This window comes from Schistocerca nitens, chromosome 4 (assembly GCF_023898315.1).
Source record: "Schistocerca nitens isolate TAMUIC-IGC-003100 chromosome 4, iqSchNite1.1, whole genome shotgun sequence".
Classification (NCBI taxonomy): domain Eukaryota; kingdom Metazoa; phylum Arthropoda; class Insecta; order Orthoptera; family Acrididae; genus Schistocerca; species Schistocerca nitens.
This window is the reverse complement of record NC_064617.1, coordinates 114,290,334-114,304,718: the sequence shown is the minus strand read 5'-3', so window position 1 is coordinate 114,304,718 and position 14,385 is coordinate 114,290,334. Positions and strand designations below refer to the sequence as shown.

At 38.5% G+C, this 14,385-nt stretch overlaps 1 protein-coding gene across 9 annotated transcripts in view; it reads right to left on the bottom strand.

Moving 5' to 3' along the window:
- Window positions 1-817: 817 nt before the first annotated feature.
- LOC126251880 (uncharacterized) overlaps window positions 818-14,385 on the bottom strand; it is a 57,328-nt gene continuing 43,760 nt past the window's right edge. For all 9 annotated transcript variants that reach the window (XM_049952573.1, XM_049952570.1, XM_049952572.1 and 6 more), the window contains one exon: window positions 818-3,768. In XM_049952573.1, the coding sequence (XP_049808530.1) occupies window positions 1,578-3,768 (2,191 nt within the window). In that variant the 3' untranslated portion in view covers window positions 818-1,577. The remainder of the gene's footprint in view (window positions 3,769-14,385) is intronic.

Below are 14,385 nucleotides of genomic sequence, written 5' to 3'. Positions count from 1 at the left end.
AGTCCCCTCATTAAAACTGAGTTCCATAAAGCACCCACCATTTGGCATCACTGGGAGAGGGAGATGGGGAGGGGAGGGGAGGTGGGGTGGGAGGCATGTATGGCTTATCGAATGCTGTGAATGCAGGGAGCATGGCTCCCCGCAGCGTCTGGAAGAAACAGCAACTTCATTAAGCTGAACACGGTGGTAGGATTGACAAAAATGGTGTTACTAATGAACTCACAGATAAAGATTAGACTGTGACTGATGGTGTCTCGGCAACACTTTCATGACTTCTTTCGTTGGTTTGTCAGATAAATTTTGGAGACTTATCAGTGCAGTGTATCTCTAGTCATGGAAGATGTTTACAATTGCACACAACGCAATTTCCAGATATGACTATATACATTTTGCAAGCATAGACAGTATTTAGTATCTGTTTCAGAACTGAAGATTACTTCAAGAGTAAGAATAAAATTGTATGACAGCCAGCAGATGGCTTAACACCATTAATTCAAAACTACAGTCATTAATCAAAGGTATGAGTTTTACTATGCTGTACTGTGGCAGTTATGATGTGAATTAGTATTGTATTATCTGTTTTCAGCTAAAGAAGCCATCTCATTTTTACCTAGGTGGACAGAAAATCTATACATTGTATTATTGCACAAACTGTTCTATCATAAACTGAGTGAGTTTCTGATTAATAAGAATACTTGCAAAAGGTGATTAAGTGAGAATCTCGGTGGAACAAATTGGAAACTTTTGGGTAAGAGTTAATTAGTGGCTGACATGAACACAAATATCAATAAGCCATATAGTGATAATTTACTGTAAATGCAGTGTACAGATTATATTTCTATGATTTATTTCCCAGCAACAAACTTATTCATAATGAAAAATCATTACTAATTAGTATGTAATTAATCAGATCATGGATTTACAAATATGATTTTTTCCTTCGCATTGTGACTTAATTTTCAATATCAAATTAATTAGAAAGAGTAATTACATATCAGGCACAAAAATCATAAGCAAGAGAATGGAGTTTGATCAATTGCTGAAACAGTTTATTTAGGGATGTGCTAGACACAGCACAAGGTATATTATTCACTTTGTTTTTATTGCATCCCCAATCTACACAAAGAATACTTAAATGAGGTGTATATGATACTGCAACTTCTTATATTTGGGGGCTGTGCATCTGCAAATTAATAAAAGTAGTAATACATACACACAAAATCTGCTTGTTTTTATGTTTTTTTCAGTAGTATAAAGTGAAACAATCTAGCAAAATATCTGTGTAAAGCAGTTTAAGGCACTAAACCTCTTGCTTTAGAAAATTCAGTTCATAAAACAAAACATTAGGCTACAAATTCAAGATTATTTTATCACTTAACTGAAGCATCAATTGTCTTATCTATCATCAGTTATCTCGTTTTCCACAAAGAGATTCATTCTGGGATACAAAACATTACAAATTTAAGAATTTTTTCAGCATTTAACAGAAGGTTCAACTAGCTGAATTTCAACAAGACATTTTACGTAAATAAAGAGATTCATTCTGTAAAACAAAATGTTACAAATTCCAGAATTGTTCAGCACATAACTGAAGCATAAATTATCTGACATTCAACTACATATTTTATTCTCACAACATTTAAAGGTATGGACTTATCTTCAATTACAACAAATAATTCTGATTCTGAATATGCAACAACAGAATTGTTGCAGTTCAAATCTTCATTAGTTAGATCTCTTGCAATTTGCAAGGCATGATCCTTTGTTATTGGCATATTTTCACTGGAATTTGTATATTCCCAAGGTATAACTAGATCTCTGAACACAGGAGACTGGGCTCTCTCTGATTTAATACTATCAACCTTATGGCAAGTAACAAGACAGGCCTCTTTTAACATGCTGAAGACTTCTCCTACTAAGTTTACTGCTTTTAGTGCAACTGAACAGAAGTATTCAAATCTCACCCCCGATATTTTATATTTTTGGTCAAATTCAACCTGAGAAAAATTTGGTCCCAATAAACTTTTTTCCTCCTGCAGCTGCTCTAGATACAAATTTTCCATATCTTTCACTACTTCCTTCACAAACATGTAAATCATGTTTAGAACTTCACAAATACTTCTGCCAAGTGGGTTTTTCAGATCACTAAAAATCTTCACTCCAAGATCAAGTAGAAGAGGTATGTTAAATTCACCAAGTCCTCGTAAAAGTGTTAATATTTGCCCTCGAAGGTTGAAACCAGCATCTGCAACAGGAACTTGTGGCTTTCCAGATGCTGCTGTCAAGTTCTCATAATGGTTTCCAAACCCAATTTGTGGAAAGCTGTTAGACATGTGTGTTACAAAGTTCCTTGTGGCATTCAAAATGAGGTCTCTGAAGTACGCAACACACTCTCTGATTCCAGACTCATCAATGATGTATGAAGCTCTGTTACAACCTGATTTGAACACAACTACATTATTTAAAAATGACTCCCCGAATTCTTCAATGTATTTTACTGAGCGGATTACCTTTCCGCTTTCAGAAAGTTCAGATTTCTTGCCAACAATTTTTCTAGCAAGATCTGAAAACACTTTTCTGTACTTAGTACTTCTCACACTTGTCACAAATTTCTCCAATCTTCCTTGACGGGCTTCTCTAATTAGATTAAATGCAGTTTTCGTAGTTAGAACTGAATGACCAAAAAATATAACAGATGAGATTAACTGTGCTACATCACATGGTCGGATGTCATTTTTCTTTCTTTTCTCATCCAAATTTAATATTTCATTGGCTACATTAATTCCACTAACAGTGCAAGAAGTAACACTTAGTGCAGCAACACACACTCTTCCTTCCATATTCAATGCATTCCCACTTTGTGCAATCTTTGGGATTATTCTTGAAGCCCCACATGATAAAATACCAACAGCATTCCCCACAATAGACAGCCAACAGTTTCGTGATGCACTGTTGGTTAACCCTATAGTTTCTTTGTGTTTCTTCCTATCAATGATCTCTTTTGTGCTTCTACCAATTCCATATGCACTACAAACAGCAGTAGTGAGAACTGAAGTTGCTAAAATAGGTGCACTTACTGGGAAAGACATTGCTGCACAGGCTAATCCAAAGTTACCAGCTGACACAAATGTAGTTGCAAGATCAAGACCGTTGCATATTTTTGATGGTAGTTTGCTTGCAGGAGTCTTTCCAAATTCTACCTCTACCTGGTGGTTTACATTTAAGTGGTATACCCCACCCTTAGGATAGCAATATGAACAGCTTGGAAGCTTGTTATTTTGTAAATAATCTTTCCAACTTTCATAAATACGACCATTGCGGTCAATGAAATGAACTGTAATATCATTTTCATTACAGTATCTAGGCACTCTGAAAACTGGCTCTGTTACCACCTCAGTGTGGTTTCCGGTTTTCTCCAAGGCCAAACAGACAAAAATTATAGACATCCAAGTTTCAGAGTTTTCCTCTAAGAAATTGTGATTGTCTTGTTCAATGAGTATTTTGCAAATCTCTTTTATTTTTTCAAGTTTACACGAATCATATTCCCCAGAATCGTCCCCTGATGGTGGTCCAAAAAGAGCATAACCTACTTTCTGACGCATGTAATAGTGCTCTGTAATTTTGTATGACTCCCAGTCCGAGTCTCCCAGGGTTTCGCAGAATGTCTGCTGCAGTGAGATAGCAACTTCCTCCCATGTTTCTGCAACACTTCTGTTGGGTTCACGGGCCATATCCACAGCGCACCTCTTGCGATTCATTGTGTACGCTCTGGAAACAAGAAGAAATTTTATTTTGTACGCATTCTAAGCAAAAAACTTCAGTTACAAAATTAATCTTGACTGTTCCATTAAGTTTCGGGTGTGCAGCCGCAAGAAATCTCCTTCTTCTTCTTCTAATATTTCGGCTGTATAACGTTCAGCCATCTTCAGAGTGAGCCGCAAGACTGCCGCTCCAGTGCTCGCTTCGTCCCTTTATACTGTTGTACCGCGTGACTACGCATGCGACCACAGATGCAAATGCGCCAGAGACGTTGGTCGGCGGCAGAGACGTGCATAATGCACGAGTTGTATCTATGACTCCGCAGTTGATCCTTGTTGGCATATCGATATATCATTGTGAGCTGCACTATGACGACGTCTTTGCGAGTTTATTACAGCAAGTGCCAGATTCAAGGATTTATCAAGATTGAAACCACTGTCTCTATTAAGTTCGTCGTCAAGCGAATTTCAATTGCCTCCTTTACTATCGAGTCCCAAAAGGACGATGTAGTTGCCAAAATTTCGACGTTGTCATACAACATACTGTGACCATTATCAATACAGTGCTCTGCCACTGCCGACTTGTTAGGTTGTAAAAGTCGTGTGTGCCTCTGGTGTTCTGTACATCTTTCTTGGACAGTATGAGTTGTTTATCCGATGTGAGAAAGGCCACATTCACATGGAATTTTGTAAACTCCAGATTTTCGGAGCAGCAAATCATCTTTGACGGAGCCCACGAGTGCAGCTGTCTTAGGTGGAGGACGAAAAATCACTTTTACTTTGTGTCTGCCGAGAATGCGTCCTATTTTTGATGAGAGGCTACCCACATATGGCAGAGGAAGGCCATCGATTTAAAGGTTTCTTCATCTTCTTCTGCTTTCTTCATGGCCTCTTTCGGTTTCATTTTCAGTGCCCTATGTATTTGTTGTGGAGAGTACCCATTGTCTTCAAACACTCTTTGTAAGTGGGAAAGTTCATCTTGCAGACTGCTTTCATCAGAAATAATATGCGCTCTGTGAGTCAAAGTTCGGAGAACACTCATTGTCTGGGCAGGATGGTGGCAGCTATTTGCACGTAAATACAGATCGGTGTGTGTCGGCTTCCTATACACTTCATGTCCCAAAGTGCCATCCTCTCTGCGCTGAACCAAAACATCCAAGAATGGAAGGCATCCCTCCTTTTCAATTTCCATTGTGAACTTTATTTGATTATGGAGGGAGTTCAGATGTCTTAAGAAGTCTTGCAAGTTGTCTTCACCATGCGGCCAAACTACAAAGGTATCATCAACATACCTCCAGAATACCGTGGGTTTCAAGGCAGCAGATTCAAGCACCTTCTCCTCGAAGTCCTCCATGAATAAATTGGCCACCAGAGGGGATAAGGGACTACCCATGGCGACTCCGTCCGTCTGTTCAAAAAATTCGTTGTTAAATAAGAAATATGTGGAGGTCAGAACATGTTTAAATAAAGCTGAAATCTCTTTGTCAAAACTTCTTTCAATAAGTCGTAGAGATTCTGGAAGGGGAACCTTTGTAAATAAAGCCACCACATCAAAACTAACGAACATATCAGACGGGTTCATTTTCAATGATTTCAGTTTACTAATGAAGTCAGCCGAGTTTGTTATGTGGTGAGTACATTTTCCCACAAGATGCCTCAACAATGCCGTGCAATTATGAAGGCTCACCCACAAAGGAGCAATATATCTGTGGCGGAGAGGGCTGCTCTACGCAAGCTTTGCCTGGATACTCAGACGGTGGTACTCCCAGCAGATAAAGGTAATGCTACTGTTCTATTGTCTCGGGACGAATACCATGACAAAATGTACAATTTATTGAGTGATAGCATGTACCGGAAGACCAGCAGGGATCCCACTAATCGAGTGGCGAACAAAACTGTTTCGCTTCTGAATGATTCTCCCTTTCCACCAGAAGTTGTTCGGAGATTGAAACCAAGTGGTCCGGTGCTTCCTAGACTTTATGGTTTACCAAAGGTCCACAAGAAAGATGTTCCTCTACACCCCATAGTGAGTAACATAGGCTCTCCGACCTATGACATTGCCAAACATCTGGCATCATTGTTGAGGCCTCTTGTGTGAAAATGTACTCACCACATAAGAAACTCAGCTGACTTCATTAGTAAACTGAAATCATTGAAAATGAACCCGTCTGATATGTTCGTTAGTTTTGATGTGGTGGCTTTATTTACAAAGGTTCCCCTTCCAGAATCTCTACAACTTATTGAGTTTTGACAAAGAGATTTCAGCTTTATTTAAACATGTTCTGACCTCCACATATTTCTTATTTAACAACGAATTTTTTGAACAGACGGACGGAGTCGCCATGGGTAGTCCCTTATCCCCTCTGGTGGCCAATTTATTCATGGAGGACTTCGAGGAGAAGGTGCTTGAATCTGCTGCCTTGAAACCCACGGTATTCTGGAGGTATGTTGATGATACCTTTGTAGTTTGGCCGCATGGTGAAGACAACTTGCAAGACTTCTTAAGACATCTGAACTCCCTCCATAATCAAATAAAGTTCACAATGGAAATTGAAAAGGAGGGATGCCTTCCATTCTTGGATGTTTTGGTTCGGCGCAGAGAGGATGGCACTTTGGGACATGAGGTGTATAGGAAGCCGACACACACCGATCTGTATTTACGTGCAAATAGCTGCCACCATCCTGCCCAGACAATGAGTGTTCTCCGAACTTTGACTCACAGAGCGCATATTATTTCTGATGAAAGCAGTCTGCAAGATGAACTTTCCCACTTACAAAGAGTGTTTGAAGACAATGGGTACTCTCCACAACAAATACATAGGGCACTGAAAATGAAACCAAAAGAGGCCACGAAGAAAGCAGAAGAAGATGAAGAAACCTTTAAATCAATGGCCTTCCTGCCATATGTGGGTAGCCTCTCATCAAAAATAGGACGCATTCTTGGCAGACACAAAGTAAAAGTGATTTTTCGTCCTCCACCTAAGACAGCTGCACTCGTGGGCTCCGTCAAAGATGATTTGCTGCTCCGAAAATCTGGAGTTTACAAGATTCCATGTGAATGTGGCCTTTCTTACATCGGATAAACAACTCATACTGTTCAAGAAAGATGTACAGAACACCAGAGGTACACACGACTTTTACAACCTAACAAGTCGGCAGTGGCAGAGCACTGTATTGATAATGGTCACAGTATGTTGTATGACAACGTCGAAATTTTGGGACTCGATAGTAAAGGAGGCTATTGAAATTCGCTTGACGACGAACTTAATAGAGACAGTGGTTTCAATCTTGATAAATCCTGGAATCCGGCACTTGCTGTAATAAACTCGCAAAGACGTCGTCACAGTGCAGCTCACAATGATATATCGATATGCCAATAAAGATCAACTGCGGAGTCATAGATACAACTCGCGCATTATGCACGTCTCTGCTGACGACCAACGTCTCTGGCACATTTGCATCTGTGGCCGAATGCGTAGTCGCGCGGTACAACAGTATAAAGGGACGAAGCGAGCACTGGAGCGGCAGTCTTGCGGCTCACTCTGAAGATGGCTGAACGTTAGAAGGAGATTTCTTGCGGCTGCACACCCGAAACTTAATGGAACAGTCTTTGCGCCGCCAAAACCTGAAGATTAATCTAGACTGTTTGCTTAAAATGTTCCTCTCTTTATCAGACACCTAAACTAATTTTCATTTTCATCATCTTAATACCAACTACTATGCTGTATCATGCAACTTGTATTTTCTTACAAAGACGGAAAGAAGTATCATTATTTACCATGACACAAGAGACCACAGAAGAAACAAAATATGACAAGTAAAGTGTGAAACTAACGAATGGAAAATTTTGGAATGTGATATGGCAACACTGCGAGGTAGTCGGTGCCAAATGACACATGGAATGCTGCTCACATTGTCTTGCCACTTAGTAAACAGTAAACATGGGGAAATGGAATGGTAAGTACTGTGCCTTTGCAGTAAAAGCCTATTAAGAAAAAAGAGTGGAATGCTTTCATCAAGAAATTTGGTATCAATTCAACATCGGATGGCACAACCGTGTTCCCTGAGAGCATGCGATCAACACCTGGGTCCGAAATTTTGAAGCAATGGGTTCTGCAATGAAGAAGCAATCCACAAAGAGACTTCGAACCAATCATACGGGAAAAATTATCAAGACTGTGCGAACTATTTTCATAAGAAACCAACAGTGCTATGTTCAACATCACACAGAGTCTCTACAGTTGCATTGTTTGAGTGTTCAATGATTACTGAAAGCTTTGTTTTTAGATATAACAATCTACTAATGTGTAGATGACATGCTAAATGCATGTTACCAAAAGTGCACAATGACAATGATGTCATTAACAACTGTAGATGCTGGACAAAGCTCACTTCCAACTTCGTGACTTTATCAACAGACGTAATTTTCACTACCAGTCTCAGCAAAATCCGTATCAGCTACACGAGTGTCCACTGTACAACAGCAAGGTTACTGTACAGTGCACCATGTCATTAAGTGGTGTTATAGGCCCCTACTTTTTTTGAAGACGATAATGGGAGCTCAATCAGTGTAGCGTATGTTTGGTATGTTGCCATAATGGTAAGTTTCGTTGCACATCAACTGTCCCATTTTCCTGCCAACAGTTGGTTTCAACATGGAGGAGAATGGCACATACGACACAGATATCAATGGGAGCTGTGTGACGACTGTTTGGTAACTGTGTAATTTCGAGGCATGGTGACACTGCGTGAACCCCAAGATTGCCTGACCTGGCAGCATGTGATCTCTCAACCCACAGCAACCTCACCACAGATGCAATAAAAGAAATAACAGATGTGCTCAGACTGACAACTGAACAAAACTACTTTCAGTTTGAGAAAGAATAGATGGACTGCCCATGGGATCCCCAATATCAGGAATACTAGCAAACATTTTCATCAGTCACCTAGAAAATCAGATATTTGAAAAGATAACCACTAATGAAAGTTTCAAAATCATATACTGGTATAGATATGTGGATGACATTATTTGTCTGGTAGATGAGCCAAGTGAAAAAATAGATGAACTCCATTCAGAAATAAACAAAGCTCATCAGAACATAAAATTCACACTTTAAAAAGAAAAAGAAAATCAAATAAATTTTCTTGACATTACAATAAAAAAAGAAAATGGCAAACATACATTTAACATCTTTAGAAAACCAACAGCCACAGAGACAATAATACATTCCACATCCAACCACCCTCACAGCCAGAAACTTGCAGCAGCGAGACACTTGTTACATAGATTATACAGAATCCCACTCAGCAAGAGAAACTATGAACAAGAAATGAGTACAATCATACAAGTAGCTGGGAACAACGGGTATGACACACATGTGGTACACAGGCTCAACCAAAAAAGTAAAAACACAAATACAAAACAAACACAACATTTCCAGAATACAAAAGAACTCACAAGCTGAAAACTTACAAACACACTCAACAAACACACACAATGACAACAACACACAGAAAAAAAAAAAAAAAAAAAAAAAAAAACAGATGGTACACCATGACCTACACACATAAACTAACATATGGAGTTGCAAACATCCTAAAGAGACAGGGCTTCAAAATAGCATATAAGCCTGGGCAAACCCTCCAATCACACCTAAGCCAGCCAGCTACCAAGAGGGACAAATTCCAACAATCAGGAATATATAAACTTAAATGTCAAAGTTGTGATGCAGTATACATAGGCATGACATGCAGGAATTTTGAAACAAGATACAAAGAACATATCAGATGTTGGAAGTATGAAACAAACCATTCCACATTTGCAGAGCATTTAAAACACCATAACCATCATCCTACAAACATGGAACAAGAAATGAAAATAATGAGAATAAGCAACCATGACAAACATCTTATACAAACGCAAAAAAACTTCCACATCCAGAAAGCCATAGTAGAAAACAAACATATGATAAATGAACAAACACACATCAGCACAGGCTCCCTACTACACTTAATAAAGGAAATGATAACATAAAACAAAAAACTCTTCCCCCCCCCCCCCCACACACACACACAGCCCACAAAAAATAAATACAAATAAATAAATTTATACCACTGCAAAATACACACACACACACACACACACACACAAACAGACCACAGATACTTCAATAATTACGCTCGAAAGTTTGGCAATAACATTCGACCTTTGGCAAAAACATTTGACAGTCGGCAACAGAAACCAAAACATTGCAGTGAAACAAGTGTTCAGTTCATAGTGCTGTGGAATGTGGGAAAAAAAAACACAAATTGGCATTGATAGGAAGAAGAACAACATCAAAAATGCAACAGGAGCGTAATATGTAAGAAATTGTCCACACAACCTGTAAGTACAGTTCAAAACATTACTACTCACTAGGAAATACCAACCACCGGAACTGTTTATAACCTATAGGCACAGTGACAAAAATGTAAATTAATGAGCTAACATATGTACATATTCCAGGCCACTGATGATGCTTTGCAGAAAATAAAGGCGAAACGCGTATGGCACTAAAATTGTGTTTTATTCAGTTGCTGTCAGACTGTCCATAAGTAAAAATTATCAATATACCGTAATATTACATGCAACTGAGGCAGACAGGACTACAAAAGTTGAAAACATCAGCTGTTTCCTATTTTTCTACGATGAAACTGACAAGTTGCTTCTCAATTCATTCCAATTTTTCATTGTTCCTACCTCTTACACTAATCCATATTAATATAATAAATGCAAATGTTACTGTCTGTTATGCTTTCATGACTAAACTGCTGAACCAATCCTGATGAAATTTGGTTAGGCGATAGGCTAATTTGAAAAAGTAGTATTTTTTTAGTATTATTAACATTTTTAAATGTAGTATAATTAAGCGTGATGCAGACGCATGCTGGTGCGACTTAGTGTTTATAGATTGGAGAATGTTGTGTGCACGGTTTATGATAATGACTTGCTATGCCCTCCTGGCAGAGCTGGAGAGTTTTTGTGGAGATACAACAACAAAATCCAACAGTAAGACTGAGAACCATGTTTAAAACTATTACATTATGCTTCAAAAATGTAGCACATAGAGCAAACAGAGCTCAAGCTGTGATGGTTACTAAAACACAACAGAAGTCGGAGCAATCTCAGATCCACTGAACAGAAGGTGTAGGATGTAATGCGGCCGTAAGAGCTACACAGACAGAAGAACAATCACATGCCCATCATATTTTTGATGTTGATTGTCAATCATCTTATAGCTTCCAAGACACCTGAAGACTCACAACGGTGGCATCATTTAAAGGCTATATGACAAACAGAGAGACAACATCCCTTTCCATGTAGAATGTAGGAGTCTTTTAGTGATGTTGCATTTCACTGTTATCCATTAATTGACTATATTAATCAGTGACTAATCATCTTAGGGAAAAATGTACCAAAGATGTAGGCACTGTCATTGATTGCAATGAGAGGAAGAAATGGTTGCTATGTTTTGCTCTGGTGGCAACACCTCACCGCCAGTAATAGCTGGCCCAGAAGAATCCCTATAAATTGCGCTTCTGTACAAACGTAATGAATTTTGGGTTTTTTAAAAATATAACTAGAAAATAAAATGCATGCTTTCAGATGAATTCATTTGATGGGGATGCAGAAGTCAGAACACTACGTTTTTCAATGACTTTTATGATACAAGGTCAAATTTACCACAGACTAGTTATTTGCTTCCACAAGATACTTATCACCAACAAAGCAGACTGTAGGTGTAATAATATCAAGGTGTGGAAGAGAGATGGTTCTGAATATTTAGACAATTCATTCATAATATACCTATCTAACAATACTACAAACATATATTCATGTACATACATATCTATACCACTATATATCCAGATATTTAAAAATTACTACCATACTTCCTCACCCTCACTCAAAACTACCGATATGCGAGTGCAGCCACAAGTTTCAGCTAGTCATAATATACATTGTTCTCGACATATTCCTTACCATTCTAACTTTAAGAAATGAGTAAATGTATTAATAGTTATGACGACATATTTTTAATCCCATGCCAAATCAAAAACCTTCAATTAACATTAAGAGATTCTTAAGAGTGTAGTTTTCCTAATAAAAAAAATTAAAAAATATTTACAGAGACAGTAATATTTTAAGATCTGCTTAATTGTAATTGATGTTGGTCAGTTCAGCTGTGAACTAAGTAAGACAGTGGCGATGTTTCATCGTTTGTCTTGCAGTGTTGACAACTCACAGGCATGTGCAACTCAATCTGATCAGCTGCTGTGGTATCAATTTTGACATGGAAGTAACTTGGAGTCGTGAATACGCATTACAGAGATGGGCATCTTGAAATGCAATACTTATTTGTAGCAAGGAATATTAAATTAATTCAGGGTGTTGTAATACAATGAAGTGAGTTGAAGAAATCTGCCTTTTTAAATCATTTAGCAAACTTTTGTGATGGTTTCACATATTCACTACGCATTTAAACATTAAGTACAAGTACTATTCTTATTCAAACTCATTCACAGACATAGTAAAACAAACAACCCTTCACCATGCAACTATACTGTTGCAATTAGAAGATCTTCCACTCAAAAGAGGCACCACAAACATGCATAGTAATTCCACTGAAATGTAATTTGTGACGTTTGATGTGACACCACTGCATCTTGCAAAATCGTTTAGCACAACAGTGTGTTTCCATACATTGCTGTGGCTTGAGCTCAGTGTTCACTGTTTCATGACAATGTACTGCTATCCTGTCAAAGAGCACGTGTTTCTTATGAAACAATATTGGATTACTGGTTCCATTAAGATGTGTCAGCGAATGTTTGTTGAGCGGTTTGGTGACCAGCATGTTGCATACAAAAGTTAATGAACAAGATCAAAAGCAGTGGAATGGTGGTGTATTTTCATGGCAAGGGACAGCCACCAATATTGGAAGAATAAGTGATTGACGTGAAACAATGATTGTTGGCCTCTCCTGCAAAGTCTGTTTGACGCTTATCTCAGGAATGTGGAATGTCACGGGGCACGTCACAGAGCTGCGAAGAAAGCTGGCACCTATCCATACATGTTTACAGTTGTTCAGGAACAGAATGTCAATGACGAAGATTCTGCCATTGGTTTCAGCAATTTATTGCTCAGAGGCCAGGAATATTACAGTACCCGTTGTTCAGTGACGAGGTGTGGTTCCACCTCTCTGGCTATGCAAATCCTCAGAATACAAATGTAACGAAAATCCACATTCACTGGTTGAGCAGCACAAGCATTCACAAAAGAATGGCGTGTTTTGAGCACCATGTCATCGGACCAATATTTTTCAAGGGTACTGTGACAAATGCAGTTTTTATCGAAATGTTTCAGGAATTTGTGAACCAGTTTAACGATGAAGAACTTACCCTCAGCTGGTAACAACAGAATGGCGCCTTGAGTGACCATGGCTGAGGTTGAATCATTTTTCCCTGGCAGAGGGATTTTAAAAAGACTGTGGCTGTGATTTAACACCACCTGACTTTTTCCTCTGGGGTGGCCTAAAAGGCAAGGTCTACAGGAACAAACTACACAATTTGGAAGATTTACAAGAAAATCCAGGTAGTGACATCAGAGGTTCTGGCAGCAACATACGAGAATCCACAATGTAGTGTTCAGCTGTGTTTACAAGTCAAGGGCTGTCACTTCCAGAACCTTTTGTTATTCACCTTTATTTCCCCATGAACATGAAACATTTTCTGGTTTTAATGCAAAGCCTTTAATTGTAATTTAAGCAAATGTTTATTTGTGGGGCCTCTTTTCAGTGGGACACCATGTATTATGTTAGTTTGCTGAAGTTGGCAGCAATCTGAAACAGAACAGTTTGCACAAAGTGTTCTGAATTGTGCCCCATCAGTACTCAGGGACCGGCAGCCAACTTATCCCCGTACTATGGGAGAAATTACTGTCACCTGAATTTTACTGGGACGCGACATCAAAATGACCCTTCTTCAATAAAACTCACAATGAGCACAAAACTCAATAGCAGTCAACAAACGAAAATCTTTGGTCACGCAAAATTGGACTTTTGTTTTCATATCACAACTTACGTGTTATGACAGAATGCTGTTTCAAGGCAATGATGACTTATCCCAAACACGTCACCCTTGGTATGATTTGTTATAATTAAATGTCACTTAATGGCACATCGGTGGTAAAAACCTTAAGAAGATTGTAAGATGAATGATAGAAGTTGTATGAGTTCAGCATAGTACAATGGATAGAGGCATGGAGTACAGTGGCAGAAAAAATATGTTCATGCCCAGCTATATTTTAATATTTCTTCATATTTGTAAAAGATTCTGGGACTTTCTAATTAATTTACTAAAAGTACATTCTGCAATATTCAATGTTATTTACATGTAAGAGCACACTCTCTCGGGAGTGAGTTTATTTGATTTGGTGACTTCAGTCTGATAAAATATGAAAGATTAAATTGCTGTGAGTGAAACGAGCAGCAATAACATTTGTATTCTTGCTTGTCACGAATATCTGACTGCTTTTTTCTGAATAAGTTGTGATTTCCGAGGGTCGGCTCAAGCACCATACTTCTGTAAA